General features: G+C 39.0%; 2 protein-coding genes across 3 annotated transcripts in view; both read right to left on the reverse strand.

Moving 5' to 3' along the window:
* Positions 1-26,974, reverse strand: part of TWNK (twinkle mtDNA helicase) — a 372,148-nt gene that overhangs the window by 138,903 nt on the left and 206,271 nt on the right. The gene's annotated exons all lie outside the window — the stretch shown is intronic.
* KAZALD1 (Kazal type serine peptidase inhibitor domain 1) lies at positions 1,436-25,362 on the reverse strand. The gene is made up of 5 exons (XM_063307049.1): positions 25,251-25,362; positions 16,275-16,887; positions 13,362-13,522; positions 2,529-2,676; positions 1,436-1,853 (listed from the first exon to the last, which is right to left on the reverse strand). Exons 2-5 carry the CDS (start codon positions 16,822-16,824, stop codon positions 1,759-1,761), a joined length of 954 nt encoding a protein of 317 aa, XP_063163119.1. The 5' UTR covers positions 16,825-16,887; positions 25,251-25,362; the 3' UTR covers positions 1,436-1,758.

Here is a 26,974-nt window from a genome sequence, read left to right on the forward strand (position 1 = left end):
TAAGGGTCTCTGTCCCATATGAAATGAAGATACTGGTGTATGTGACAACATTCTTTCAGTGGCTGCCCCTACAATTTGGAATACCATGCCTTCTAATGTCAGTGGAGCTCCTACGTTTGCAGCCTATAAGAAGGTACTTTAGACATTTTTATTTTGCAGGGTATTTGGGTCAGAATCACAACAAGATGCTTTTAGATCATGTAACTGGAGTATTATTTTAACTTTTCTTTATTGTTAGTAAACTTCCTTGGGTCTTGTGAAGTAGGTGGCATAGACATTTTTGTATGAATAAATAAAGACAGCTGGATAGAGAAAACAGCAAGAGGAGGAGAAGCATCTGGAATTGAGGGAACATGACTTTTTCAGCAGGACAGATTGAGACCAAGATGAACATTCAAAAATCAGCAGAGCAGATAGGCTGCTTTGTTGAGCACTTATTATTATTTATGTATTTCAGCCATTCTAGAAGTAATTTATTATCTTAAGACAGGATAACTGGTTGCCCCCCGCCCCCCCCCAGTTTTTATTCTGCCAGCAACACAGTAAGGTAGGTTAGGTTAGGTTAGGTTAGGTTAGGTTAGGTTAGGTTAGGGAGAATAATTAGCTCAAGGGCACCTACTTATTTTAATAGCTGAACAGAGGTATCTGTGCAGCTCATAGCCTAAATTCCAACATTCCAACACTACACCTCACTCTTTCACCATTCATAGCTTTGTGTGGCTCACCATGATCAGAAATATTTAGGTCCTAATCCCAATTGATCTGTTCATGCTCATTTCATTTTAGGTTTTTCTGGATGTCCTTCCAGACTTCAGATCTGAAAGAAACTGCCTTCAGACAGTTTTTTCATACAGGTTGTATAAATGTAGACTTTCAGGCTTTGAAAGAAAAAGAAAACCTTGAAAAAGAAGTGGCATCTACTATGAATTCCAGTTAGCAGTGAAGCTGCAGACTAGTTAAATTCACAGTGGAGACACTGACCAGTGTTACTATTTTTGGAGGATTTCAGTTGCAGTGTCTTTGATTAGCACTTTTTGACTGACATTCATTCTTCTTTCTGCAACAAGGAAACCCAAAGCTGTGAAAACATAGGCCTCTCCAAATAATATCCTGCACTTTACATACAGCATGTGTTTTGGCACACTTTGAAATTTGGTTTCCATTTTAAAAGCTATTCCCAAACTTGTTCAGAGTTTCCTTCTCTGGTGATCTAATCTTTCCTTTTTAAAATTCTTTTATACACAATTAAATGGTGTTTTGCTTGAGATTTTAGCTCTTGGGCCGGGCTGGATTCTCATTAAAAGAAAGAGGCTTCTTTTTTTTCTCCAAGCTCTATGCTACATGTATCATATTCATCAATGTAGTCCTAATCTCTGAGCAGCTAGAAAAGGAACAATTGTGTGATGCATCAAATCAATGAAACTGCACTCCCCTAGAAGCTGATACAAGTCCTTTTTAATGCCCATTTGATTTGCATCAGTTAAATACAATCATTTCTTCCCTTCCACCTGCTTTGCTGTCTCTGTCATCCAGGAAAGGGATAGGTTATACAATTAAGTACATTAATTTTCTCTACCCAGTAACTTATATTGAAGTTGTCCATAGAAATTTTTCCTTTGTCTTCTTTAAATTCAGCCTAGAGTTTCCATATTAATTATTCTAGGAAACTGGGGCAGCAGTTGATGATGAAATAAATGTTCAAATGGGAAAAAACACAAATGCCTCTGCATTCTGAGTGCTCTCCTGTATGTGTCCTTTTCAGTAATAATCATACGATTCATCACTCTCCCAGTCATCATTTGATCCAAGGTTGGGCCCCTTGGGCAGAACCAATGAGGTTAAATTCAGCTGATCTGCAAGTACAGGACACAAGGCATATGGTTACCATCTGAAATGAGTTATTGTCCTCCTTTATCTATTGCTAAGAATAGTTGGCTAAAATAATTAAATTTTGAAATGATGATGTATAGTCATTTGTGTTAACTGGATAATGGATGCTGTCTATGCATTTTACAATCTGTCGGAGTAGTCATAACTGTCAGACAATTAGCACGTTTGTTGTAGATGTTTCAGATACTTTGCATTGACCATCCTAGTGGATCTGATAGAAGCTGAATTCTAAAACATCTGGAGGAAATCAGGTCGCCTACCCCTTTGGGACAAAGGCTGCTATTTTGATGGTAATGCCGTGTGTTTACAATATGCTGTTAGAAATGAGAAGATTGAAAAATGCAAGTCCATTTCTTTAGAAAACAGTATTTATATTTTCATACCAGCAGCATTTTATAGGGCACAGAGAGTAAATAATTTACTTGGCGAAATTGGAAAAGGATTTTCAAATTTTCAATTTTCTAAATTCAATCACTATGCAGTCACAAGATATATAAAATAAGGAGTAATGGCTAGGTAGATATTAGCAGCTGCCTGAATATGGAAGAAATGGAAGAAATGTGTGGGTACTGATGAACACAAGCGAGAATAACTCTTGGAACAAATAATTTGACTAAAGAAATAAAGTCTCTACGTACCAGGAGTGAGGACCATAAGGCTGGCAGGAGCTGCCACTTGCCCAACATTGTTCCTTGCATAGCATTGATACGTTCCTTCATCAGTCAACCGCACAGCCTGGATCTGAAGCCAACTGGTCACCTCATACTTCTGAGGACCTCCCCTAAACTACAGTCAATTACATATTAATGAGGTAGCAATTAAAATGTAAGACACGTTTTAAATCTCTCTCTATATATTTCCATTGGGGAAAAATCTTTTAATAGACTTTACCCTGAGGTTTGTTTGTTTATTTATGACTCTCCTCCCATTTTCCTCCATGACTGCAACAATCATAAGAGGTAGGTTAGGCTGAGAATAACTAGCCCAAAGTCACCAAGTGAGCTTCCATGGATGAAAATGGACTAGAACAACCCTGCATTGGCTCTGATTTATAGGATCTTCACCTTAATGAATACATATTAGAACAGTTAAACATACGGTGGTGTCAAGTCTTAAACAACAAATTAAAACCTGACCATAGAGAATCATATTGATTCATTTTCCTATGGTTAGTAGAAAATCAATTCATACATAGAAAATACAGTATAATGATATCTTCCATCTTGGATTTTAGGTTGTATACACTAGAATCTTTCCGCTAGAACAGAATAATCTTCTTAGCTGCTGCCCATGCATGATAAATCCAAACTTCCAATTTTTTTAGAACATAATTCAACACCATATTCACACCTTTGACTCACTTCTTTTCTGAGTGTCTATTTACAACTTTATAAACATTAAATCAACACAATAATGCAAAGCAGGCCCAAAACATACTTCCAACGTACAGAAATCGAAAACAATCCTTACTATACATCTTCTGAAGGGTCCAATATATTTAAAAAAGTATTTTGTTGAATCACACTTTTAGGTCATTTTAAAACTCTAACCATTGATCTATTAAGATATTCCAATTTGTTCTTCTGGGTGCAATTTAAGGTTTTCAGCTTTAAAGCCATACATGGCTTAGGATCTGGATATTTGTGAAACTACCTGCTCTAGGTTGAATCTGCTCAACTGAGCAAAGGCTTGCTGAGAATCCCTCTACCAACTGAGTGTCACCTGCAGAAACCCTATTGTCAAAATTTTTTGGTGATAGCCCCGCTCTTCTGGAACAGCCTACTACTCCCTCTTCATTAAGCTTTGAAGAGCTATGAAAACACACCACTTCCAAAGGGTATTTGGGGTAAGACGAAAGATTATCCAATTTGCAGATCCACTGGGCTGGATATTATTAGCTGTATTGTGTTTCTTTCTATTACTTTAATCCTATTTTGTATTTGGTTATTATAAACCACTCAGAGTTCCTGGATTGGACTGACACATAAATGCCAGAAGACAAAGTAACAAACACAAATTACTTGCCAGTTGCCCATATCTAACTTCATATAACTTTTCAATTGTGAATTTAAAAATAATTTTTTAAATGTGTTAAATGTTTTCCTTTACTTTTCCTATGCTTTACTTATTTTTTGGTTTATCATTTTTTTTGGAACATTGTTGTACTTGGTTATTTTTTTCTTTTGTTACACATTAAAAAGCAATTGTATTCGTGTTTATTTTCACAGAAAGCTATAGGGGTAGTCTACATATAACACAAATAATTTCCTGCTTAATATTTTAAGATACAGTTTGTCTAGGATTAAATGTTGGTTTGAGCATAGCTCCCTGAATCATATTGTTTTACACAATCACAACTACTCATTAGTGCAAATACATGCCTTTAATCAGTGTGTCTCCAAAATATACATTTGACATTTTTTAAGTTCAGAAAGCTGCAAATCTAGAATACCAAATACGTTACCTGCCCTTTGGCAGGCAAATTAAGCTGAGCATTTTAACTGAGAAAGGCTCCATAATCTTCCTACACAGCATGTATTCATTTAGAAGATTTATATAGCCGCCCAACTTGTATAACTGCAACTCTGTGTAGTGTTCATTAAATAAAAATCCTCCAAACAATATTGCAAATAAAAAATCTTACCATATCAACAAAAAACAAAATCAATAAACCAACACATCAAATAACATAGAGCTAGGGCTCACCTATCATACACTCCACCTCCCAGAAGATGGGTTCATTTATTGTTTGGACTAACACCTGGGGCAAAAGCCAAGTTTTTAAAGCTTTCCTCCAGGCTAAGTGGGTTGGGACCATCTGAATGTCAGGGGGAGATTGGTCCAAAGGGCAGGTACCACAATAGAAAAATATGTTTAAATTCATGGACATGTATTTAACACTGCACTTTGAAATTTGCCTCTTACAGTTTTCAGCCCTTCTCTCTTTTCTTACTCCCACTGGTTATGGAAAACAGCTCATCCTATCATCTCCATATATATTTGGAAACTGTTGGATTCCATCCTATCTTTGACTCTTCCTTTAGCCTAAGATTCCAAAGCACATTGTGGGTGTGTGATTACAGATACATAATACTGTACATGTGGAGCTTTAAGGTTTTTCAAAGAAGCATACATCTAATTCTATATGCACATACTTGACGCAGCACATATGTATTTTGTACTTGGGCATGTGCTAGACATTTCAGCCTGATGTAAAATACCAATCTATGTTGCTGTTCTTTCCATAATGGAAAATCATCTAAATTCTTTGCAGATGTAACTGCAGTAGTATATGCTCTCTCTCTTCCTTTAAAGCCTAAACTGAGGAGGTTTGGAAGTTGCCCACATACTGTCTTCATTTCATAGCCTTCTCTGTAAACAGGATACATGGAGCCCATGTCTCTATGTGAATGCCTATATCCAGGTTTTCCCTTTCACTGTCAGCTCAGAGCACTGAACTGCATCCAGAAAGGGATGTTGCATAATCAATGGACATATTAAAAAACTGCCTTGAAATAGCCAATTACATATCTAACAGCACTGCAAAATTGAAAAAGTTTTTAAAATGTGTGATGTTTTCGCAGGGGCTGGACTAGAAGAAAGGAAAAATGGGGAAGGCTATAGAGTTAGGAGGAAAGAGAAAACATAAATAGCTATATATACACAAGGATCAACAATTTCACTCCAAATTGCTAGAAAACTCATCCATCTCCCCTCATATTTAGGAGTGATATTATAATGTGGCTTCAGCAAAGGATCGTTACCTTGTCGTGGTGCTGGAGCTTGAGCACCTCAATGATGCCATGAGCTAAACCGTGAAGGGCCACCCAAGACGGGAAGGTCATGACAGAGAGGTCAGACTAAATGCGATCCCTGGGGAAGGTAATGGCAACCCACCCCAGTATTCTTGCCGTGAAAACTCAATGGATCAGTACAACCAGAGATATGTCGGTATACCATCGGAAGATGAGACCCCCAGGTCGGAAGATGGTCAAAATGCTACTGGGGAGGAACAGAGGATGAGTTCAACTAGCCCCAGACGTGATGACGCAGCTAGCTCAAAGCCGAAAGGACAGCTGGCGGCCGACGGTGCTGGTGGTGAACGGTGAATCTGATGTTCTAAGGATCAACACACCACTGGAACCTGGAATGTAAGATCTATGAGCCAGGGCAAATTGGATGTGGTTATTGGGGAGATGTCAAGATTAAAGATAGACATTTTGGGCGTCAGTGAACTGAAATGGACTGGAATGGGCCACTTCACATCAAATGACCACCAGATCTACTACTGTGGACAAGAGGACCACAGAAGAAATGGAGTAGCCTTCATAATTAATAGTAAAGTGGCTAAAGCAGTGCTTGGATACAATCCAAAAAATGACAGAATGATCTCAATTTGAATTCAGGGCAAGCCATCTAACATCACAGTGATCCAAATATACGCCCCAACCACAGATGCTGAAGAAGCTGAAGTAGAGCAGTTCTATGAGGATCTGCAGCACCTACTGGACAACATGCCTAAAAGAGATGTTATTTTCATCACAGGAGACTGGAATGCTAAGGTGGGCAGTCAGATGACACCTGGAATTACAGGTAAGCATGGCCTGGGAGAACAAAATGAAGCAGGACGTAGGCTGATAGAATTTTGCCAAGACAATTCACTCTGCATAACAAACACTCTCTTCCAACAACCTAAGAGACGGCTTTATACATGGACTTCACTAGATGGACAACACCGAAATCAGATTGACTACATCCTTTGCAGGAAAAGGTGGCGGACATCTATACAGTCGGTAAAAACAAGACCTGGAGCTGACTGTAGTTCAGATCACAAACTTCTTGTTGCACAAGTTAGGATCAGACTAAAGAGATTAGGGAAGACCCACAGATCAGCCAGATTTGAGCTCACTAATATTCCTAAGGAATATGCAGTGGAGGTGAAGAATAGATTTAAGGGACTGGACTTAGTAGATAGGGTCCCGGAAGAACTATGGACAGAAGTTCGCAACATTGTTCAGGAGGCGGCAACAAAATACATTCCAAAGAAAGAGAAAACCAAGAAGGCAAAATGGCTGTCTGCTGAGACACTAGAAGTAGCCCAAGAAAGAAGGGAAGCAAAAGGCAACAGTGATAGGGGAAGATATGCCCAATTAAATGCAAAATTCCAGAGGTTAGCCAGAAGAGATAAGGAAGTAAAAAAGATGATGCTGTCAAGGTAATGCATGCTATATGCCAGCAAATTTGGAAAACACAAGAATGGCCATCAGACTGGAAAACATCAACTTATATCCCCATACCAAAAAAGGGAAACACTAAAAAATGTTCAAACTATCGAACAGTGGCACTCATTTCACATGCCAGTAAGGTAATGCTCAAGATCCTGCAAGGTAGACTTCGGCAATTCATGGAGCAAGAATTGCCAGATGTACAAGCTGGGTTTAGAAAAGGCAGAGGAACTAGGGACCAAATTGCCAATATCCGCTGGATAATGGAAAAAGCCAGGGAGTTTCAGAAAAACATCTATTTCTGTTTTATTGACTATTCTAAAGCCTTTGACTGTGTGGACCATAACAAATTGTGGCAAGTTCTTAGTGGTATGGGGATACCAAGTCATCTTGTCTGCTTCCTGAGGAATCTGTATAACGACCAAGTAGCAACAGTAAGAACAGACCATGGAACAATGGACTGGTTTAAGATTGGGAAAGGAGTACGGCAGGGCTGTATACTCTCACCCTACCTATTCAACTTGTACGTAGAACACATCATGCAACATGCTGGGCTTGAGGAATCCAAGGCTGGAGTTAAAATCGCTGGAAGAAACATTAACAATCTCAGATATTCAGATGATACCACTTTGATGGCTGAAAGCGAAGAGGAACTGAGGAGCTTATGATGAAGGTGAAAGAAGAAAGCGCAAAAGCTGGCCTGCAGCTAAACCTCAAAAAAACCAAGATTATGGCAACCAGCTTGATTGATAACTGGCAAATAGAGGGAGAAAATGTAAAAGCAGTGAAAGACTTTGTATTTCTAGGTGCGAAGATTACTGCAGATGCTGACTGCAGTCAGGAAATCAGAAGACGCTTAATCCTTGGGAGAAGAGCAATGAGCAATCTCGATAAAATAGTTAAGAGCAGAGACATCACACTGACAACAAAGGTCCGCATAGTTAAAGCAATGGTGTTCCCTGTAGTAACATATGGCTGCGAGAGCTGGACCATAAGGAAGGCTGAGAGAAGGAAGATAGATGCTTTTGAACTGTGGTGTTAAAGGAAAATTCTGAGAGTGCCTTGGACTGCAAGAAGATCAAACCAGTCCAGGAAATAAAGCCAGACTGCTCACTTGAGGGAATGATATTAAAGGCAAAACTGAAATACTTTGGCCACATAATGAGAAGACAGGACACCCTGGAGAAGATGCTGATGCTGGGGAGAGTGGAAGGCAAAAGGAAGAGGGGCCGACCAAGGGCAAGATGGATGGATGATATTCTAGAGGTGACGGACTCATCCCTGGGGGAGCTGGGGGTGTTGACGACCGACAGGAAGCTCTGGCATGGGCTGATCCATGAAGTCACGAAGAGTCGGAAGCGACTGAACAAATAAACAACAATTATAATGTGGAGTATAATTAGACTGAGAAGGCAATTCAAAATTTATATTTTATTTGGTGGACTTAAATCCCACATTTTCTGCAGGAATTCAGTTTCCCTTCATGTTATCCACATAGCAACAATCCAGTAAAGTAAGTTGCTTTGAAAGTGAGTGACTGGCCCAAATGCAGCCACTGGGAGTGGACTCAAAATCATGGAATTGGAAAGGGTCATCTTGGCCTTTGAGTCTAATCCAGTGCTTAGTGCATAAATCCACATTAAACAGCCTTGACTGATGGCTACTGAGCCTTGGTTTGATCACTTACCGTGAAGGGGAGCCAACGGCCTTGATTAATTGGTTTGACTGTAAAATTAGGAATTTTTTCTTAGAATTCAGCTGGAATCTATTTTTCTGTAACTTAATTCATTATTCTGTGTCTTGAACTCCAGAACAATTGAGAAAAGGAAGAAGTCTGTGTGACTTCCTACCAGGTATTTAAAGAGTATTATTCCCCCATTCTATTTTCTCTTATGCCTAGCTCCTTCAATCTTACTTCATAGGCATTAGTTCATAATATCCTAATCATCCTCACTGCCCTTCTCTGAATTTGTTCCTGTTTCTCTGAATCCTCCTTAAAGTGTGATGCCCAGATCTGGACCCAGTACAAAGTTAAATATGTCCCAAACAGAATAAAATGGAACCAAATTATATTTTCCCTTTTTATAGCCACATCACACTGTTGATTCATATTCAGTTTCCTATAACCTTTTCCTACCATGAAATTCTACTTATATTTGCTCATATTAAAATCTATTTTTGCGAGAACCAAAACATATGCTTGCCCTCAGACTTGGCTTCCCGTAAAATCAAGAATTCCAGCAATGCACAATCACTTTCCAACAATGCCATTTCATTCTAGCAATCCATCTTCATCCAGTTAATGCAGACCATGGTTCCAGAAACCAACTCCTGTCAACAACTTTTGTGTACCCAGTGACTGATCTGCAGAAAAGGATGTTCTGGTCTGCTTCCATAGACGAAGGATGGATAAGAATACTGCCTGAGTCCCCAAAGTCTTGACCTTTGTTCTAAGATTTCCAAAGTCTATGGGGAGCTGTCCTACAAGTATCAGCAGGAAGCAATAATTGTTAGATCTGATAAGCCTAGGAAGTTGCTCTGTTATATCCTTAAGGTTTGCCCTTAGCAATCAGTGTACTTCACAAGCTAATGTGTCTGGTAAACATATACTTGTTTCAGTTCCTCATAGTTGAGAGTTATCAATTACCATGACTCTTCTTTGTCACAGTTGCATCTTCCTCTGTCTTTTAGGGATCTCCTGTCCTGTCTTCCATCTTGCAGTGTCTCTTCCTCTGAATGTTCCAAGCCTGTTTCAGCTGCGAAGGCCTGAGAACTGTTTTGAGTACATGGTGCATAATATCTTCTTTGTCTTTTGATTCTGGTTGTTATTTTCATTCACTAGGCTTGCTCCTATCTAGGCCTCACGAATGGCTATAGTTCTGGCTTGAATAGCAGTGAATATGTCAGGCTTATCTCAAGGTCATTAATCCAGTCCAAGATCATACACATGAAGGCTATCTTACTAGCAAACTATGCACAACAGGGGAAAAAAAAACAGCAAGGCTATAAATCCAAAATAAACTAAGTCAGATTTCCAGGAAAAAGCCTGGTCATGAGGACACTCTGCAGCAGGAATTTCATGAGCCCTTCACAAGATAGTGTTGTTCCAGTGATCTTACGAGCTATGATGATCCCTAAATGGCAACTGCTTCTGATCCTGCTTGAGCACAGCTGCCCCTCAGCAGATTTGGCTTCCCCTAGCAGATTACTCCTGAGTAACTCTACCAAGTCCTGCTGTCTCTCTGTGTAGTTGAGCACTCCTATTCTCTCTGCCTGTTGCTGCTCACTCCTCAACTGCTAGCCTGCTTGAGGCTAGATGGAGGAAGTTCCAGGTTTGGGTCAAAGTCTGTGATGTTCATTTTAGGAATGTTGGGGCCAGTGATAGGTTCCATGGTGCCTGGCAACAAAGATTTCTGGCAATGGTTCCTCATCTGAGGAGGGATCTTGAAACCATGCCATGACAGCTTCTTAGTTTGAGTTTCTTCCTTATAAAGTGTTGATTCTACAGTCAGTTTCCATTGTAGTGCCTCTTCACTGTGATCTGATAAATCCTCATCAGCTGCCCCCTTATTGCTCCAATCCTTTCACTTTTTCTTCAAGGAGTATACAAGCTTGCACCTGCTATGAACATCTGCCAAGATGCTCTCAGGCAGGAATACAAACATGCCACAGGAGTTCTAGCTCATGACTACAGATTTCTATCCATTCATCTTTACCTTTGTTTTTTGGGACGGACTAGCAGAAAGGTTTCTATTTCCTGTGGCAGAATTCTGGAAAGTGTTTCGCCCAAGAGATCAGAAAAATCACACAGCAGGCATTTCTATAAAAATAAATGTATTTACAGAAAGCACAAAAACATATTTTACAAGCTGTGTATTCACACGCATGCTCAGAGAGGATGGGAGGACGCTGTGTAGAAAGAAGGAAACTGAAACTAAAACAAGTCCAGGCAAGGTTCCTCCCCCAGGCAATGCAGCTTTTAACACCCAAACTGAGGACAATTAAATTTGACCTCTTCACCCTGCCGATACTTAAGGAAGTACTCAATTACCATGGTGACATTAATTTCTGTAGCAGAAAACAATATACCAAACATTTCCTCCTGTTTCTTTTTCTGGTTCTCAGGTTAGCTTAAGTACAGCCTCAAGGGAAAATTTGTTAGAGACTCTCCTGTAATCTCTTCTGCCAAACTCCACCAGCAAATTCCTGCTAGCAAGAGTCAAAGCCTTTGATTTACTGAATGAGTCAAATTTAACATATATACATGAATCAGTAAAACAGTGTGATCAAGTCTGCATTATCTGATGCCCTTTTTTACTGCAGTGATACAAAATTTGGCCACCATGGGTAATAAGATATTTCATTTCAGAAAGTAACAGCCTGACCTAAAACTCATCCATTCTGCCTGGGTATTGGCATAACATACTCCATAGCATAAATTTATGGAGATGCCTATAAAATGTGTAGTAGTGTATGTTGCATTGTTTTAGTCTCCAGGTTCAAATGGGCATGTGCACTCAGCTAAAGGATTTTAGAATATCTGCCCTACAGAAATACAAAAGAGAGAACACCGTGCCCGATTCAGGGTGATCCAGGTCCAACATCTTAACTACTTCACCATATTGGCAAAAAATCTATACCTTCACATAAAAACAGTTCCAAGTCACCCTGTCCCTTGAAACTGCTCAAATGTCTTTACCTTCTCCAGCTGTCTGTTGGATTAACATCTCTAGGTGGGGAGACTTGATATGTACAATCGCAAGGGTGAAGATTTAAATACATGCAAAAAGCACGATCATGCAGATAATTTGCATGAGGACAATGATAAATATATAATGATAGGAGTGGGACTTGTATGTGAAAGTAAAATCTTTTTGTAAAGCCCAAAGAGTCCATATACATATACAATTGTTCTTTTTCCTACACTTCACTTTAAGATAAATGTATGCAGGATTATGTTCTTAAAATTCCATTGTCTAGAAATATGCCTCCAAATCCCATGATGCGTGTAGATTTAGCAATGCATTTGGACCTTGGTAATCTTGTTTAATATCTATCCTTCCACTAAACTTTTTTGATGCAACATATTCTCTAGCATTACATCCAAACTATTTTTAATTAACTCCCAGCAACAGAGGGTCTCTCTGGAGATTTTTCCATTGTTTTAGCTTTTTCTTGTAGGAAAGCAATTCCTGGTTCCAGCTTAATTTGTTCTATTATATTTCCCTCATCTGCTTTCTTGGACCAGTGTCACTGTACAACCCAAAGGAGTAACTGAAGTTTGATGCAACAGTGCAAGCAACAAAAATGTCTGTTATTCTAAATGATAGATGCTATCACAGACATTATCTTACTTTTTCCCTTGCCATAACATGGAGCTATCCCAGCCCCCTAATCTGACTGTGACTTGACATATGCTTTTGCCCCACCCAAACATTCCATATAATAGTACAAATTTTAGTTTCCATAAATGATTCCTAGGATTTCCTCACACACCCTCTAAATGGAAGGGTGGAACACTAAGTGCTTTGCAGCCTTTTGAGTTCTATTTTAGGCTAGCTTTCCAACCTTGTTAACCTCTGTGAAGATCACTTGGTGTGCCTTCCATGTTAGGGACATTCACAGTGCACACAATATTTTGTGACTGTACCCAGCAAGAGAACAAGCACTATAAATGGAAGCTTGCAGTAAGAAAAGCAAAAGAAAAGTGGAGGACAGGTTCATGGGTTAATTGTATTTTTAGCAGCACCAAAAAAAAACCCCACACAGAAGGTTATCTGAAGAAATCTGCACATGTCAAAAACTGACTCTCAGTTAGAAACACAACAGTCCATATTTTGTTAAGCGAGCAGAAGATCTAAATCAGCAATATATAGGATGGAAGATCTGAAGAATTTTGAGAACCAGCGTGATGCAATTATTAAAGTTTTCACCTAGGAGACTCAGGTTCAAGTCCACCTTCAATCATGGAAGCTCAGTTGATGACCTGAACCTGTCCCTCTCTCCCAGCCAAACTTCACTCACAGTGTTATTGTTGGGGAAAAAAGAAGTCAATACTACATATGCCATATCGAGCTTCTAGAGGAAAAGTGGGGTATAAATCTAACAAAATAATTAAATATGAATAAAGGCACTTTCTAAAGAGAGAGATATTAGGACTATATACAAAGAGCTAAAGGAAGGACCATGTTGCCCATACACACAAATAACCACTATCCTGAGGACACACTAGATCTTCAGGGTTACCTGAACTGAAATGTGGGGGTCATCTCCAGGAAGCAGCATATCCAGACCCTCCTTCCTCCATTCAATAGATGCCATGGGATATGCAAAGACCTCGCAGCCAAAGATCACATCTTGCCCAGTGATGTTCCAGATATCATAGGGAGGAGATATAATGCGGGGCTCTAGGAAAGGCCAAAAAAAATTTGAGAAGCCAAGAATCTCTAGATTATTTGCCCATGAAGATACTATTTATCTTTTCTGCTAAATTTTAGAGACGATGATTCCTACAAATTAACATTTAGTACATATTTCAAGAGATCCTTTAATCACATGATTAGATCACTCTCACCTTTTGATAGTAAGCTTATAGGCAAGGCCTGTCTTATTTTTATTTTTTCTGCAACATCTAAACTTTTGATAATGATAACGGTAACGGTAATGATAATGATAATAACAACTATTCAACACATTATTAATCACAACTGACATGGGCATGGACCAGGTTACTTGTAGGACTGTCTTCCTCCAGCTGAATCTACCTGTCTTGTGAGATCCAACAGGAGAGGCATGCTCTGGGTCCCGTCTACTAGGGAGTGTCATCTGGCAGGTCCCCAGAGGAAAGCCTTTTCTGTTGTAGCGCCTGCCTTCTGGAACATCATTCCCCTGGAGATTAGGCTTGCCCTGACCCTACTGGTTTTCAGCAAGGCCTTAAAAACCTGGCTTTGTTGCCAGGCTTGGGGCCCAGGCAGTGTGGCTGAGCCCGTATCATGATTATATCAATGATGTTTGTTGTTGTTTTTATCTCAGCTCCTATATTTGTTATTCATTGTTTTTATGGTCTTTTTATCTAGTTTTTATTTTTTGTTAGCCACCTAGAGTCATGTTTGAGATGGGCAGCCATATAAATAGAATAAATAAATAAAGTATTGCACTATACTCTCAATTTCTTTTCAGCGGAAAACCTTTTATGATTGAGCTAAATAGTCCTCCTTTGCCAGGGCCATCAGCAGCTGTTAGTTAAGAAGGTATTTGAATCATCATGGCACATCTGTGAACCAGGGCCCTTGGCCCCTAAACGGTGGTCCGGTGCTTTGTCGCAGTCGTTTAAATGAAATGCTTTCTAGGGATGTTGCTGCTGCCTCCTGTTGCTGGGGAAACATGACAGCTTTGTGGCAGCTGCTAATCAGCTTGCTTTATTGTCAAATGCTTGGATTTGACTTTAAGCTTTCCAGCTACTCACTTTTCCTCTTGTTTTAAGGTTTGGTGTCTGGGGAGAGACTATAGCTGGTTGGTAGGTAGAGGACAAGCTTTGCATACAGAATTACTTTTGTTCAAGCTCTGGCACCTCCTGTTTTGTTCTGATTTTTACAAGGATCAGCAGCAAACAATGAGATAGATTTCTGAGTATGTGCTGCCAGTTAGAAATTAGATGCCAGGATGGATGAATAATTTATGTTTTATTAGAAAGCAGCTTCTTATCTTTCAGTAGTATTTTCCAAATAAAGTAGTGAGGCCAAATATTAGAAACATTCACCTCTTCCAGTGTCACAGTCCTGCCTCTCCACACACTTTTCTGTTTCTCCCCAACCAGACTAAATTTGCTTTCTGTTACCCCCACCAACATGGAACAGAAATTTGCTTTCTGTTACCCCCACCTGAAACAGAAGTTTATCCTTCTGTTTCAGGATATCTCCTTTCCTTGGTATAGGGAGATCAAATCAGACTGTTCCAAACAGCACTTGCATGCCTAGTCCCTGTTTATTAACAGTTTGCAATAGTGTCATCTCAGTAGCTCGTGAGATTTTGTACGACTTAATATCATTGGTAGCTACATGCTAGGTGAGAAGAAATGGGAAATTAAGCCACAAGGTAACTTAACTTGTAGCAATTATTACAGAAGAGATATTTAATATGTAAGAGTTGTTTTAGTAGTAGACATTTAGATCAACATATAGTCTGGCTTGATTTGTCAAGTTCTGCTATACTATGAATCCCTGGAAAATATATCAGTGTAGATCAATGTACATGCCAGATGATACTTGACGTCCCTAATATGTAATGTTTGTTATACATGAAATCTTTCTAGCACTTACCTTGACTCTAGCTATTGCTCTTACATACAATTGCTTGGGATCCACTAGCTCTAGAAAGTTAACACTCTGTTAACTTATAAAATTCCAGAGACTCAGGTTCATTTTAATGCTGAGGATTGTTTTACCTGAATGAATTCATCAATAGGCACTGATACCTTATCTTCAATTATTTAATTCTTTTGAAAATCCCTATGATTGCAATATTCCATAAAAACAATAGATGCCACAATGACTGTGTACTGTTAAGAAATATGTTCAGTCCTTGTAGAAAGAGATGGTAGGTAAATAGCAGTGCATGCAGAAAACCCCTGGTTCAATCTCCGGTTAAAGAACTAGAGAGCAGATTATGTGAAAAATATTGGTTGCCTCTGAGAACCTGCAAAATTACTGAAACCAGACCGTTTATGTCCAGTTTCTCTTTTATCTAATTTAAAACTGTCAGAATATTTACTTCACGAGGCATACTTTGTTTTGAGAATGTAAGAGCATATAAATCATCGCATCCCATTTATTTTATTTTCAAAACATTTGGAATCAGTCATTTCTGGACTGACATGGAAATTGGGGTGGAGGGACCTATGGTGGACCTTTGTCCTAACAGTCAGGAATCATGCTGAGACGATGAATAGGTCTCTAGTGTTTATTACTGCTACATAAGACAGAAAATCCTAACAAACTGAAGAAGCGTGGGAAAAACCCAGACAGATAAACCCCAAAAGTTAAGGCAGGTCTGATCTGTGTCTCTTTGAATGGCTGCTTAATTCCTCAGTACTACGCATGCGTTTTCCCCCCTGGATAGGGGCCCCCTCCTGCTCGCCATCTGTACTCATGACAACCTTACCTGATTCACAGGGTCCTTCATGACCTACAGTGAGATTAGCATCTGGGCTGGAATTAAACACCTCTTGGAATTTGCAGATATGAGCGTATGTTTTGCCATCGGAACCACAAAGAGCTTGATGAGATAAACAAGTGCACTGGGGCTCAGGCACCTCACCATGTTGCAGGTCTTCTGAATCAAGACGGCATTCTAAGTGATCCCCACACTTGCCATAGAAGTGGTTGGTATGGTCCAGGTCACAGATCTGTCCCTCTAGATTTGCACATTCCCAACAGCAGTCACAGGCATCCAGCACCACTCCAGCCAGGCAACCACGAGGGGTGGGGCATTCTTCCAATCTACATTCCACACAACTCTCCCCTTCCTCTAGAAGCCTCTGCCAGCCACGTTGCAAATAATCAGGACCAATGGGCAGTGCCGAAATAAGTACATCCCAGCAGAGAAATAGCATAAGAAGGGTGACCTGTACAGAAGCTAAGGCAGCAGGTTGAGACATTCTCACTAGTACACTGGAACTTGGCACCCGTTGGTCACCCTTGCTTGTCACCATCCCTGGGGCAATGGAATAGCATTCACTACTGGCTCCTTCTCAAAACCACGAAGTCACCACTACCTGCAAAAAAGGGGAAAGAATTCAGATACAGCAATGATTTCACCTAGGAGTCACTGTAAATGAATGCTTGAATTGGAACATTTTGAGAAAAAAGCTCCCATTGATGGTCTAAACCCCTTATTGTCATTTCTCTTGGACCAGGATGAAAGGCTGACTCTTCTCAGTGTTAAGCAGCTCTTCTGAAAATTACACTGCCCAGAGAGCATTCCAGTCTTTAGATCAATCAACGAGGGAGGCAGGTACACATCCCATCCAGGTTGTTGCATAATGATGGGAACCCAACAGCAAAAGGCCTTGTCATTTATGCCTGAGAGTCTGACAAGTCTTGCTGATGGGCTCTTGAGCAGGGTCACTGGGGCTCCAGTTTCATTCCAATGTCAGCACATGAATGACAAACACAAGACACAGAAATGTCTGTGATAGTTTTCTGTTCTATTTATTTTATTATTTTTATTGTACTTTATTTTGTATCACTTGTACCATATTAAATTCAAGTTGACAGTCAGTAACAGGACCATAGGTGGAGTTTTGAGTAAGGGAATCTAAAGCAGGGCACAGAATCATTGCAGAGCCCTCAGAACTTAAGAACCTAGTAGCATACTTACATGGTAATATAGTTTTTATTGTATCACTTCTAAGCAAGTAGTTGGGTGAAATATAGCCAATATGCTTTTATTTATATCTCTTCAAGTAAGTAAAAGTGTTGGATGTTTACTGCTTAAATGACAGCTGATCAGCAAGGAGGTCAAATTCCCATAGCCCCTCTTCATCTCTGGCACTATGTGACTTGAAGGAACCTCTTTCAGGTTCAAAACTTATCAGCCAACTTTTTATATTGTTCTCCTGCACCTGATGTGGAGATGGACATGATAACTTCTTGTAGATTCCCTAATATGGGCTTTTTAAAAGTCAACTGTATTGTTTTCTATGTCAGAACAAGCAAGTGGCCCTAACATTTTTTTCTATTGATGAGAGTTGGGCAAATTCAGTTTAATGGTTTTGCTGTGACTAAACTGGAAGGTGAGATTGTGCCATAAGCAAATTATGAAAAATAATTATTTTTGAAAATCTGTTTTTGAATTGCTGCCAAAAAATTGTTAAACTGAAAACAAAACTTTTAATATATATCCACATGTAAACTGGAAAAATAATATAAAGAACATGCAATAGAAGGACTTCTTGAAAGTCTGCAACCTGCACTTTTAATTGTATAAACAAATTTATATTTTGCAAGTCTTTCCTGGAACAAAATGCTTCTCTCCTTCAGCATCTTGGATTAATTACATTTGATGTAACCATTTCTGCCAATGATGTCCCATTTTCTCATGGGGGAAACAGTTTTTCTTAGAAAACTTTTATTGTTATTATGCAGTATGACTGATACACGATGTGTGTTCTTAATGGAAAAGCTGTTACTGCTGTGATCAGTTGCTCTTTTAATGAAATACCAAATTGTCTTCACAGATTTACTATAACTGTCTTTTTTGAAAAGCAGCATTCCTATTTCCCAATTATATAGTGTTAAATTGCTGAGTTTAGTTATTTAAGGTTAAATGTATAGGGCTGGATTCAAAAATGCCTTTTCAGGAGTGGGAATTTTTTTTTCCAGCATTAGGATAAGATTAGTCTGGGACACTGCACAATCTGTTGCTCAAGATGCATACTTGTATTAAGTCAATGCTGTGTTTATCGAAGTTCTGACATTTCTATGATAATTTTCTGAACAGTACCACTGCTGGAATGTCTTCCACTTGAATATCTCTGGATTTAGCTTTGTAGTTCTTGTAAAAGGAACTTGTTTAATTATCTACCCTTCAATGTGGGTAACTTACGGGTGAGTTAAACTAAAACAGCAGAAAGCACATATAAGAATTTGGGGAGGAGATGGAACCAAGCAAACAAACAATAAAAAGCCTTCAAAACTAGTGAAATTGTAAAGCTGCTGGCAACTTCACAGTAAAAATAGTGCAGTCCCATCCAGATGTTGCCCAGAGCATAAGAATTGATACATGTTTAATGAAACTGTCTTTTGGATATTTTAGTCTCAGTGCATTGAGTGTTTTAAGTATACTATTAGCAGCTTGAATTGGGCACAGAAACAAATTAATATCCAATACAGCTGGAATAGGATAAGAATAATATTTTCGCTTCAGGGAGTGTTTGTTAAAAGATTGTCTTTTTTCTTCATTTGTTAAGAACACACAGTTTCTGAGCTGCACACTGTACAAAGACAGCCCCAGTGAGATTACATTGCAAGAGTCCAGGCTGGCTGTTATTACAGCGTGAATAAGTATAGCCAAGTCTGTCTTCACCACAGCTGGCATGTCAGCCTAAGCTGGGAAGCAACACCCCTATCTACTGCGGCCTTCTCAACATCCAGAAACATCAGATTCAGGAGGCCCTCAACCAGCCAGATTAGTTTTTGGAGACAGAGCACCCATATCCAGAACAAGCTGTACATATTTCCCTGGATCAGTCGTTCCCCAAAGCAACAGTACAACATTTTACTTGGATTATGTTTCAATTGCTTAACTCTCATCTGATTTATTACAGATTTCACTGATCCATAGCCTGAACTACATCCCCAGAATTTAATGAAAAGGAAGACAGAGCTGTCTGCTTTACTCTAGACTGTCTACCAAATGTTGCCGATGTGGTAATTTACCAGATCTTAAATGGAAGAGATCACCAGCAAGAGAGAAATAGGGACAGAAGAGCTAGAATGCCAGAAATGAACAGCCCATGGGTGCGCATTTGAAGTACATTAAGAGAGAACCCTAAGGGAGGAAATTCCAAAAAAACCCAGCCTCCCCTGAACTATTATGTAACATCCTCCATATGCTGGAATTATTAGCAGAACTATTTGGGCAGAAAGTATAAGGAAAGAGACAAGTATTCAGAATTATTTGAAATGGAAAGGATACATATACCTTAAAACTTGACAGATAATTATAGAATATTCTTGTTACTTCAAGGCAAGGCATTCCATTTTTATCAGCTGCAGTAACTATAATATTAGCCAGTGAAAATACAAAGTGCAAGATGGAGCAGATTCTTTATAGGAATAGTTTACACATAAAATAAAAATTGTCTATAAGTGTGTGGACAAACCACATCAGTTAGACAGATGTGCAATTAAGAGTTGTGCTTAGGTCAGCTATTTTACATTATGTTATTTAATGTATAAATTTAAGAAGACTGTCCCTAACATTTATCTAACCTTTTTAAAGCATCTCCTATATAGCGAATGAATTAATCACTTCCCCCAGTGGCTCAGATTATTCCTCAATGTCAGAAAACAAAATTTGAGAAACAGCTTGTGAAACAATCTTCTAAATATTCTCCTTCAGTCAAACCTATATAGCTTTGCAGATGTTCATGCATACAAGTACTAAAATACAAAAATTTAGCAGCATGATTTCTGAATGCATTGGGAGTTGCAGAAAAGGGCCACACACAAACACTTCATCCTACTTCAATCTAACATCCCAAACTCTGTTTATGTCCTTCCCAATTATTATATTATTCTCTACTTCTTTCTTTCCCCAGTTCTAAGATCAAAATATTAAGATGCACTTTCATTTTGGTCACCTCTAAAACAGGATCATGACTTAAGTCACCTATTGGTATGGACCATTTCTATTTAACTCTTCCTTTAGGATGAGAGAAAATTAGAACCCTTCTGTTCATCATTCTACCAAAATCAATGAGTCCATCTAGTACCCCTTCCAAGATGCTTCTTTTCATCCCCCAAACGTTTCAATTTAAAATTAAATCTTGTTAATTGTAAGCAATTTCTGTATGTCCTTTTTTCCCCACAGATCACAAAATATATTGCCATAATAAAGGGGTCAGTCTAGAACAGTGTTTTTCAAACTTGGCAACTTTAAGATGTGTGGAATTCAATTCCCAGCATTTCCCAGCCAACATACAGTCAATACTCCCTGTGTACATCAATCCACTGCCATAGGTGATAAGTTTATTAAGGGGACTGTGACACCACAGGTGAAGAACCCAGAAAAGGGTGAAAGGGAGCAACCACTGTTGTAATTTCTGAAGGAACAATTATGAAAAACAAACTTTTCCTGTGAAGGCCTCCTGTAAATTAAGGAAAAAGATTTTTTTTCTTTATACATGGCGAGTGTTGGCCCACTGACTGCAAATGGCCTCAAGGCCCTTTTCTGCACCTCCCAATGCATTCAGAAATCATACCACCAAATTTTGACAGAAAACTGTAGAGAAGCATTAATGTAATTTTCCACTAAGTTTTAGATGAAGATAACAGAACAGTTGTAAGTTTTCACCTACTGTAAGCTTAACATGCCTAAAATAAATCCACCTCCAAATTCCAGCTTCACAGAAATCCTAGGTTTGCCTGTCAAATTATCATGTCAGTGTTTTGCCCAAAGTTCAACCAATTTGGTTTGAGAGAGAGGGAGAGAGACAGAATCCTGGGTGCTCACTGCTGACATTTAGGGTGCTATTTAGGAGTAAATCTGATTTATAGTGGAGTATTTTCCACATCATTTAAATACTAATTTTCTTTAAGGTAAGAGTTTATATTTTCCATTAGCAATCAGTGGTTTGGACACTGGAAATCCTAAGAATAAGTCTTTATGGAAGCTGTGCTGAGTGCGCTAGAATTGGGGATCTTTGGAATTCAAATGACAGGTTTGGACAGGAAGATATAAAGAATCCTCAGAGACACAGAGACATGCAGTACAATACCATTTATTATAAGGCACTTTAGTCAGCAGAATTAAAAGGTGATTATATCTCAGGTACTGTGTCCAAAGCAAGAACAACACAGAAAAAGGTAATTATTAAGTGGTGTGTGGGGGGGTGCACCTTTGAGTCCATCTTGACTCCTGGCAAGTGCCTGGACTAGTCCCTGCAGTTTTCTTGGCAAGATTTCAGAAGTGGTTTGCCCTTGCCTCCTTCCTAGAGCCGAGTGTTTTGCCAAGCATCAAGGCAGTGATCAGGTGCCCAGACAATTGGTTCTTTTAGATCCAGAGACAATGAACACACCAGTGAGTAAGGAGACTTTAAGCTTTATTGTTTAATTGTGGCAGGCAGTTTAAACAGAAACACAAGAAATCATACCAAGCCAAATGATAAGAAATCTCACTTCAGCTGTCAGGAGCCCCAGTAAACAGCAGCAGAGAGTCTCCAAACAGCACCTAGTACAAGGGTCTGTGGCCAAGCTCTAAACTCAGGAGGCAATCCTAAGATTTTTATCAAAGTCTGGCACTAAAACCTTATGACCCTGTTTCCATGGTACTGAGACTGCAGGATCTGACCTTGACTAGATAGTTCCCAGGGTCTGGGGCACCTGTTTATGACATAATCCAAGAGCCTGAGAAGCTATACAGATAAGCTAGTGCTAATGTAAACAATCTTGGGGTTTTCTCTTCTCCGCCACCCCTTCTAAGTAAAAGTGAAAAAACAAGCCAACATTACTATAACTCAGAGTGAACTCTAAGCTCCTTCATGTGAAGGAGAAATCAAAATATGTCACTTAAACTCCTCAAAATACAATGGTCTTCCGCATTGCCACTACACTGAGATGGAATTACTAGCCTAAGGTCCCTCAGCTGGTTTTGTGCCTAAGGCAGGACTAGAACTCACAGACTCCCAGTTTCTAGCCTGATGCCTTTAATCACTACATCAAACTGCCTCTCAGTTAAGCAGGTAGTTATGGACTATTGTTGTAACCAGCCAAGAATGCAAGCTCCTACAGTCTTTAAGTCAGTGCTGTTTCTCCACCATAAAGCTAGAACTGTTCATCCCCAGGCTTGCCATTCAAGTTTATTGCATAGGACTCCTTTGTAACAAAGGCTGAGAGGTCAGATAGGGACTAGTCATGCTGGGGAAAATATTCATCCTGTCCTACATTATCCTGATCCATGATCATTTTTCTAAGCTATTTCATGCAAGATCTTAAAGGCAGTTTTGCCAGAGCCTATGCAACAAACACATTTCTTTCATTACATCAGAGAGCTAAGTGTTGTTCTTAAAGATCTAGCCCTTGGGTAATGGCAAAGTCTGTCTGATTGCTATTTTTATGTCATGGGCAGTCTGCCAGTAAGGAAAGTTTCTCTTCCTTTCTCCCATATCCTAGCATCACCAACAGGATACCTCAATCTTTTGCCTGAATTTAAAAAAGGATGGTGAATGACATGGAATTATATATTAGTAACCATTTCTGTTCAAAAGACCAGGTGGATGGTTTGGGTTGATCATTGTTTGTTTGTTTGTTTGTAGCATTTATACCCCACCACAGTCCTATAGGATTCTCTGTGGTTTCACTAAAATACAAATGTTAAAAGCATCTACAATCCAATAGTGCCAAACATAAGGCAAACAAACCCAAACATCCACTCTTGAAACTCTGTCTTCAACTGCTTCCAGAAAGCAGCTAAAGCCAGGATTAATCTCACCCCATTAGTAAGTTACAACAGCTTCTAGGCATCCAATCCCCAGTGTGTCAAAATAACAGTAATGAAAACTAGGGGTTTTTTTTCTTTTTGCCTTAATGACGGTTAGGTGACTCTAGAAGATGCTTTAAGTCATTAGTAAGGCCTGCCTATATTTGGGGTCATTAAGGATGTTTCCCAACCACTGTAATTAGCTGGCAACTTTAGTTCTTCCTAGATGCTTGACTTCCTCACCTGAATTATTTGGAGATTTTCCTTGGCATCCTAAATCAATATGCCTGTTTTCTTTAGCACCATAGTGTCAACAAGATGTGGGATAAATGCATGGTTCTAATTTATAGCAAAGTTTGGCTTAGAGCATTTTTCTTTCAATGATTGGAATTTTATTACTTGATTACTGATATGTAACACTGCTATATAACAAAATTCCTTTGTTCTCTTCTTCAAAAGTAATTCTATTCTTGGAGTTACAAAGAGAACTCACTAAACATTGCTTCTTTTGTCAGATCTTCTGTCAGATCTATTTCATACTGCTTATATCTGGAAGCTGAGAGAGAAGTCTAGTATCCCAGGTTCACCTTCCTATTTGGGCTTTGTAGACAAATATATTTTTATAGATAAGACTCCAAGTCCAGTCATTCCAGGCTTCTCCATATCACTCATTCACATATACACCAGTTCTGAGGATAGACTCTAGTCTAGTGTTTTAGTCTCTCTTTGCAGTATCTCCAATCCCCCCAGACTTCTTTAACTAACAGGACAACTTGGGAACTTTAATTTTTGTCTCACCTCTCAAATTATAATCTAATAGTTACTACAGAAACACATGAGTACTGTTAACAATAGCATTTAATTGCAAACAAGCTATTGGATTTCAGATCAAATTAATCTAAACCAGGAAGAGTTCTGCTGTTTTCTGGAAAGCACACTACGCATAACTCTGAGCATTGGAGCTAATCTTTTGACAGCCAAGCCTTCACAGAAGTGTCCTCTCTTTCTCTTAATCAGAAATATGCTTATTTTATATCAAACCTTTTGCTAGACAATCACTAGTATTGGTAAACAAGGACAATACCAGTAGTATGACAGAACTTAGCTAATCATGCCATATAACAGACTGTAGTTAACACCTTATTTTAAAAAAAGTTTAACAAGGTTCATTTGCTGCAAAGTTAAATCACAGAATGAAGTTAAGTGCAGATCAGAATAAATGGGATTCTGATTTATGAGAATACATTTCCTGTATTCCAAACAGACTCTCAACAATCCTCTTGATCAACATTATTCTCATCCTGCTAATTCAGAATTCAGCTTTGGTTACAATATTCCAGCTTTATAGGAGCACTGTAACCAAAACATGGGATTTCCAGGAAATAACTACAGGACCTTATACCTTGTAGGAACTTCAGAGGCCAACAGTTTTGCCTATAAGGAGGATTTCCTGGAATCATCCAGATATTTATCCTACTTAAGTTTAAAGCATTCTAAGAATTATTTAACCCATTTAATTGAAAATGTGAAGTCAAATTTGGAAATACTTATTTTTCCAAAAGTTACTTCAAATGCTTCAGAAATGTAAGGATACTTAGTCATTTCAGGAACTCTCAAGGAACTGAGCAGTTATTGTGGACTACAATTAGCACCAAGGAAAAGTTTCTGGGAGTACCAGGATTTGAAAGGAGATCATCATGTAACTCCCTGTAATACTGGGCGTACTTCATTCTTTTCAAGCTTATCTCTGATCTGGATTGCTACAATCTGAGGAGAGGGAGAGTGACTCTTATGATGTACGTCTCCTTCTTTTGAGAGCTTTCCTGGTCCTTAGCATAATACATACAATAAGCACTCCAGTTCCAAAATACCCCATAGTTTAAATCTGGCAGCAACTCTGCTCTGTAGGCTTTGATGGAAGTTGGAGGCACTTACCTCATCTCAGACAGGGCAAAGCTGGTACGTAGCTCATTCAAAGTCCACTGCTCAGTTGCTTCCAGTGCTGTTCTGAGTATCTCTTTCAGCTAGGTTATGCTGGATGGTGCTTGCCTTTTCCAAAAGATTAGTTTGCTGTTTCACTGCTTAAACAAGGACCAGTGATGTCACAATGAAATGTGATCCCCTGGACCCAGCCTTCACCAAACTCCCCCCACATATGCACACCCACAACTATGAAAACTTGCCTGATTAGCCACTAAATTTGCTTGTATGCTGAATAGCCACAAGTGAACCCCAGCAGCAGCCTCCCTCTCAATTTTGCGGAGAAACTACAGTTGTAACTAGACACCTTGCTCACTGCCTGTTTTGGAAGTAGCCTCTTGGAGGAAAAGAAGCCCCAATTTCTAATGAGTAGTATAAAGTGGAACTCAACATCTCTAAAATATATCTTGGGAGATGTGTTTGCCTAATCTGCCAAAGCAGGAAGCACCCAGAAATTCCTGGTGTGCCTCTCCAGATCTGTGGGGGGAAAGCTCATAGTTATAGATATAGTAGCGGGATAAAGTAGTGTTAGATAGCCTGATAATAGTGCTATTATTTCCAAACGGTATTCTAATACTGCCTTACAGTAGTTTCTCTTCATTTGCACCCTACCTTTAGACATACAATCCATCTCATGAAAGCAAAAGACCTCGGAAAATTTACACAATGTTTATGCATGCCCTAATTCAGGTCCCATCACCATTTTTTTAACCTAAGCAGCACAAAGCAAAACAAAAACAGCACTCTGGAAAATATGAGAGCAGGACAGAAATCCACAACTGACTTTATGCTTTCTTGGTATTCTAAAAAGGATAAAGGCAGTTGTGTTACCATGATTAAAAACAACAATAACAAATCAAAATCCATATTAAATCAGTACCTTTAGGAAGCTAACAAAAGGTTTAGAAAACAGCATGCAAGCTTTTGAGTTTTCCAAAACTCTTCATCAGGCAGGATAGTTACAAATCTAGAAAAAAATGGAGGGGGCAGGGAGAGAATAAGGCCACTGGTCAACCCCTGCCTGTATTAAATTATATTCTTAGGTGGATGAATGGAGTAATCTACTGGGATATTAATATTCACTTTAGATTTTCATAAACATTTCTTAGAAGAAGAAATAAGGAAATGATTGTTGGCCCCTTTTTAGAAATACACATGCATACAGAAACCTAGCATGCTATTTCCTTTTGGAAGAAGCAAAATTATGCAAAGCACAGGAAGGGTGAAGAGTGTAAGAAACATTAAGCCAAAAAGAATTAAAAGTGTCAGATAAAAAAGGAAGTAAATCTAGTTTATAACTAAGACCATTTGCTATACTCCATACTTTTCTATCCTTGCAAACTACCCTTGCTTTCATCATACCTATGCAACACTTCATACACTGTCTTTTGTTCTCCAAATTTCTCACATCTCTCTTTCAGAGGATCTCATCAACTCCATGACTTTCTCAAGCCTCCCCTTCTTCCTGAGCTATTCACCCTTCCTTCATCTATTTGTTTTGCAATTCAATCCTAATCATTCTCTCTATATGACCAAACCATCAAACCACCTCAGTGTACTTCTTACCTACAGTAGTCATCACTCATTCACGTTTGCATTCAGGCCACATTCCTTCAGAAGCTATTCATTCTTGGCCTTATTTGTTTTACCACACATACTTCCCACCACCTTCAATTTAT

This window comes from Candoia aspera, chromosome 6, assembly GCF_035149785.1.
Source record: "Candoia aspera isolate rCanAsp1 chromosome 6, rCanAsp1.hap2, whole genome shotgun sequence".
Taxonomy (NCBI): Eukaryota; Metazoa; Chordata; class Lepidosauria; order Squamata; family Boidae; genus Candoia; species Candoia aspera.

Bases quoted from the DNA above. Each gene is read 5' to 3' on its own strand.
- KAZALD1 (XM_063307049.1), bottom strand. From the start codon at position 16,824: ATGGTGACAAGCAAGGGTGACCAACGGGTGCCAAGTTCCAGTGTACTA. The intron at 13,523-16,274 runs GTAAGGTTGTCA...GGCCTTTCCTAG, and splicing joins TGAAGGACCCTGTGAATCAG to AGCCCCGCATTATATCTCCT. The intron at 2,677-13,361 runs GTAACCCTGAAG...AATTGACTGTAG, and splicing joins ACCCCCACATTTCAGTTCAG to TTTAGGGGAGGTCCTCAGAA.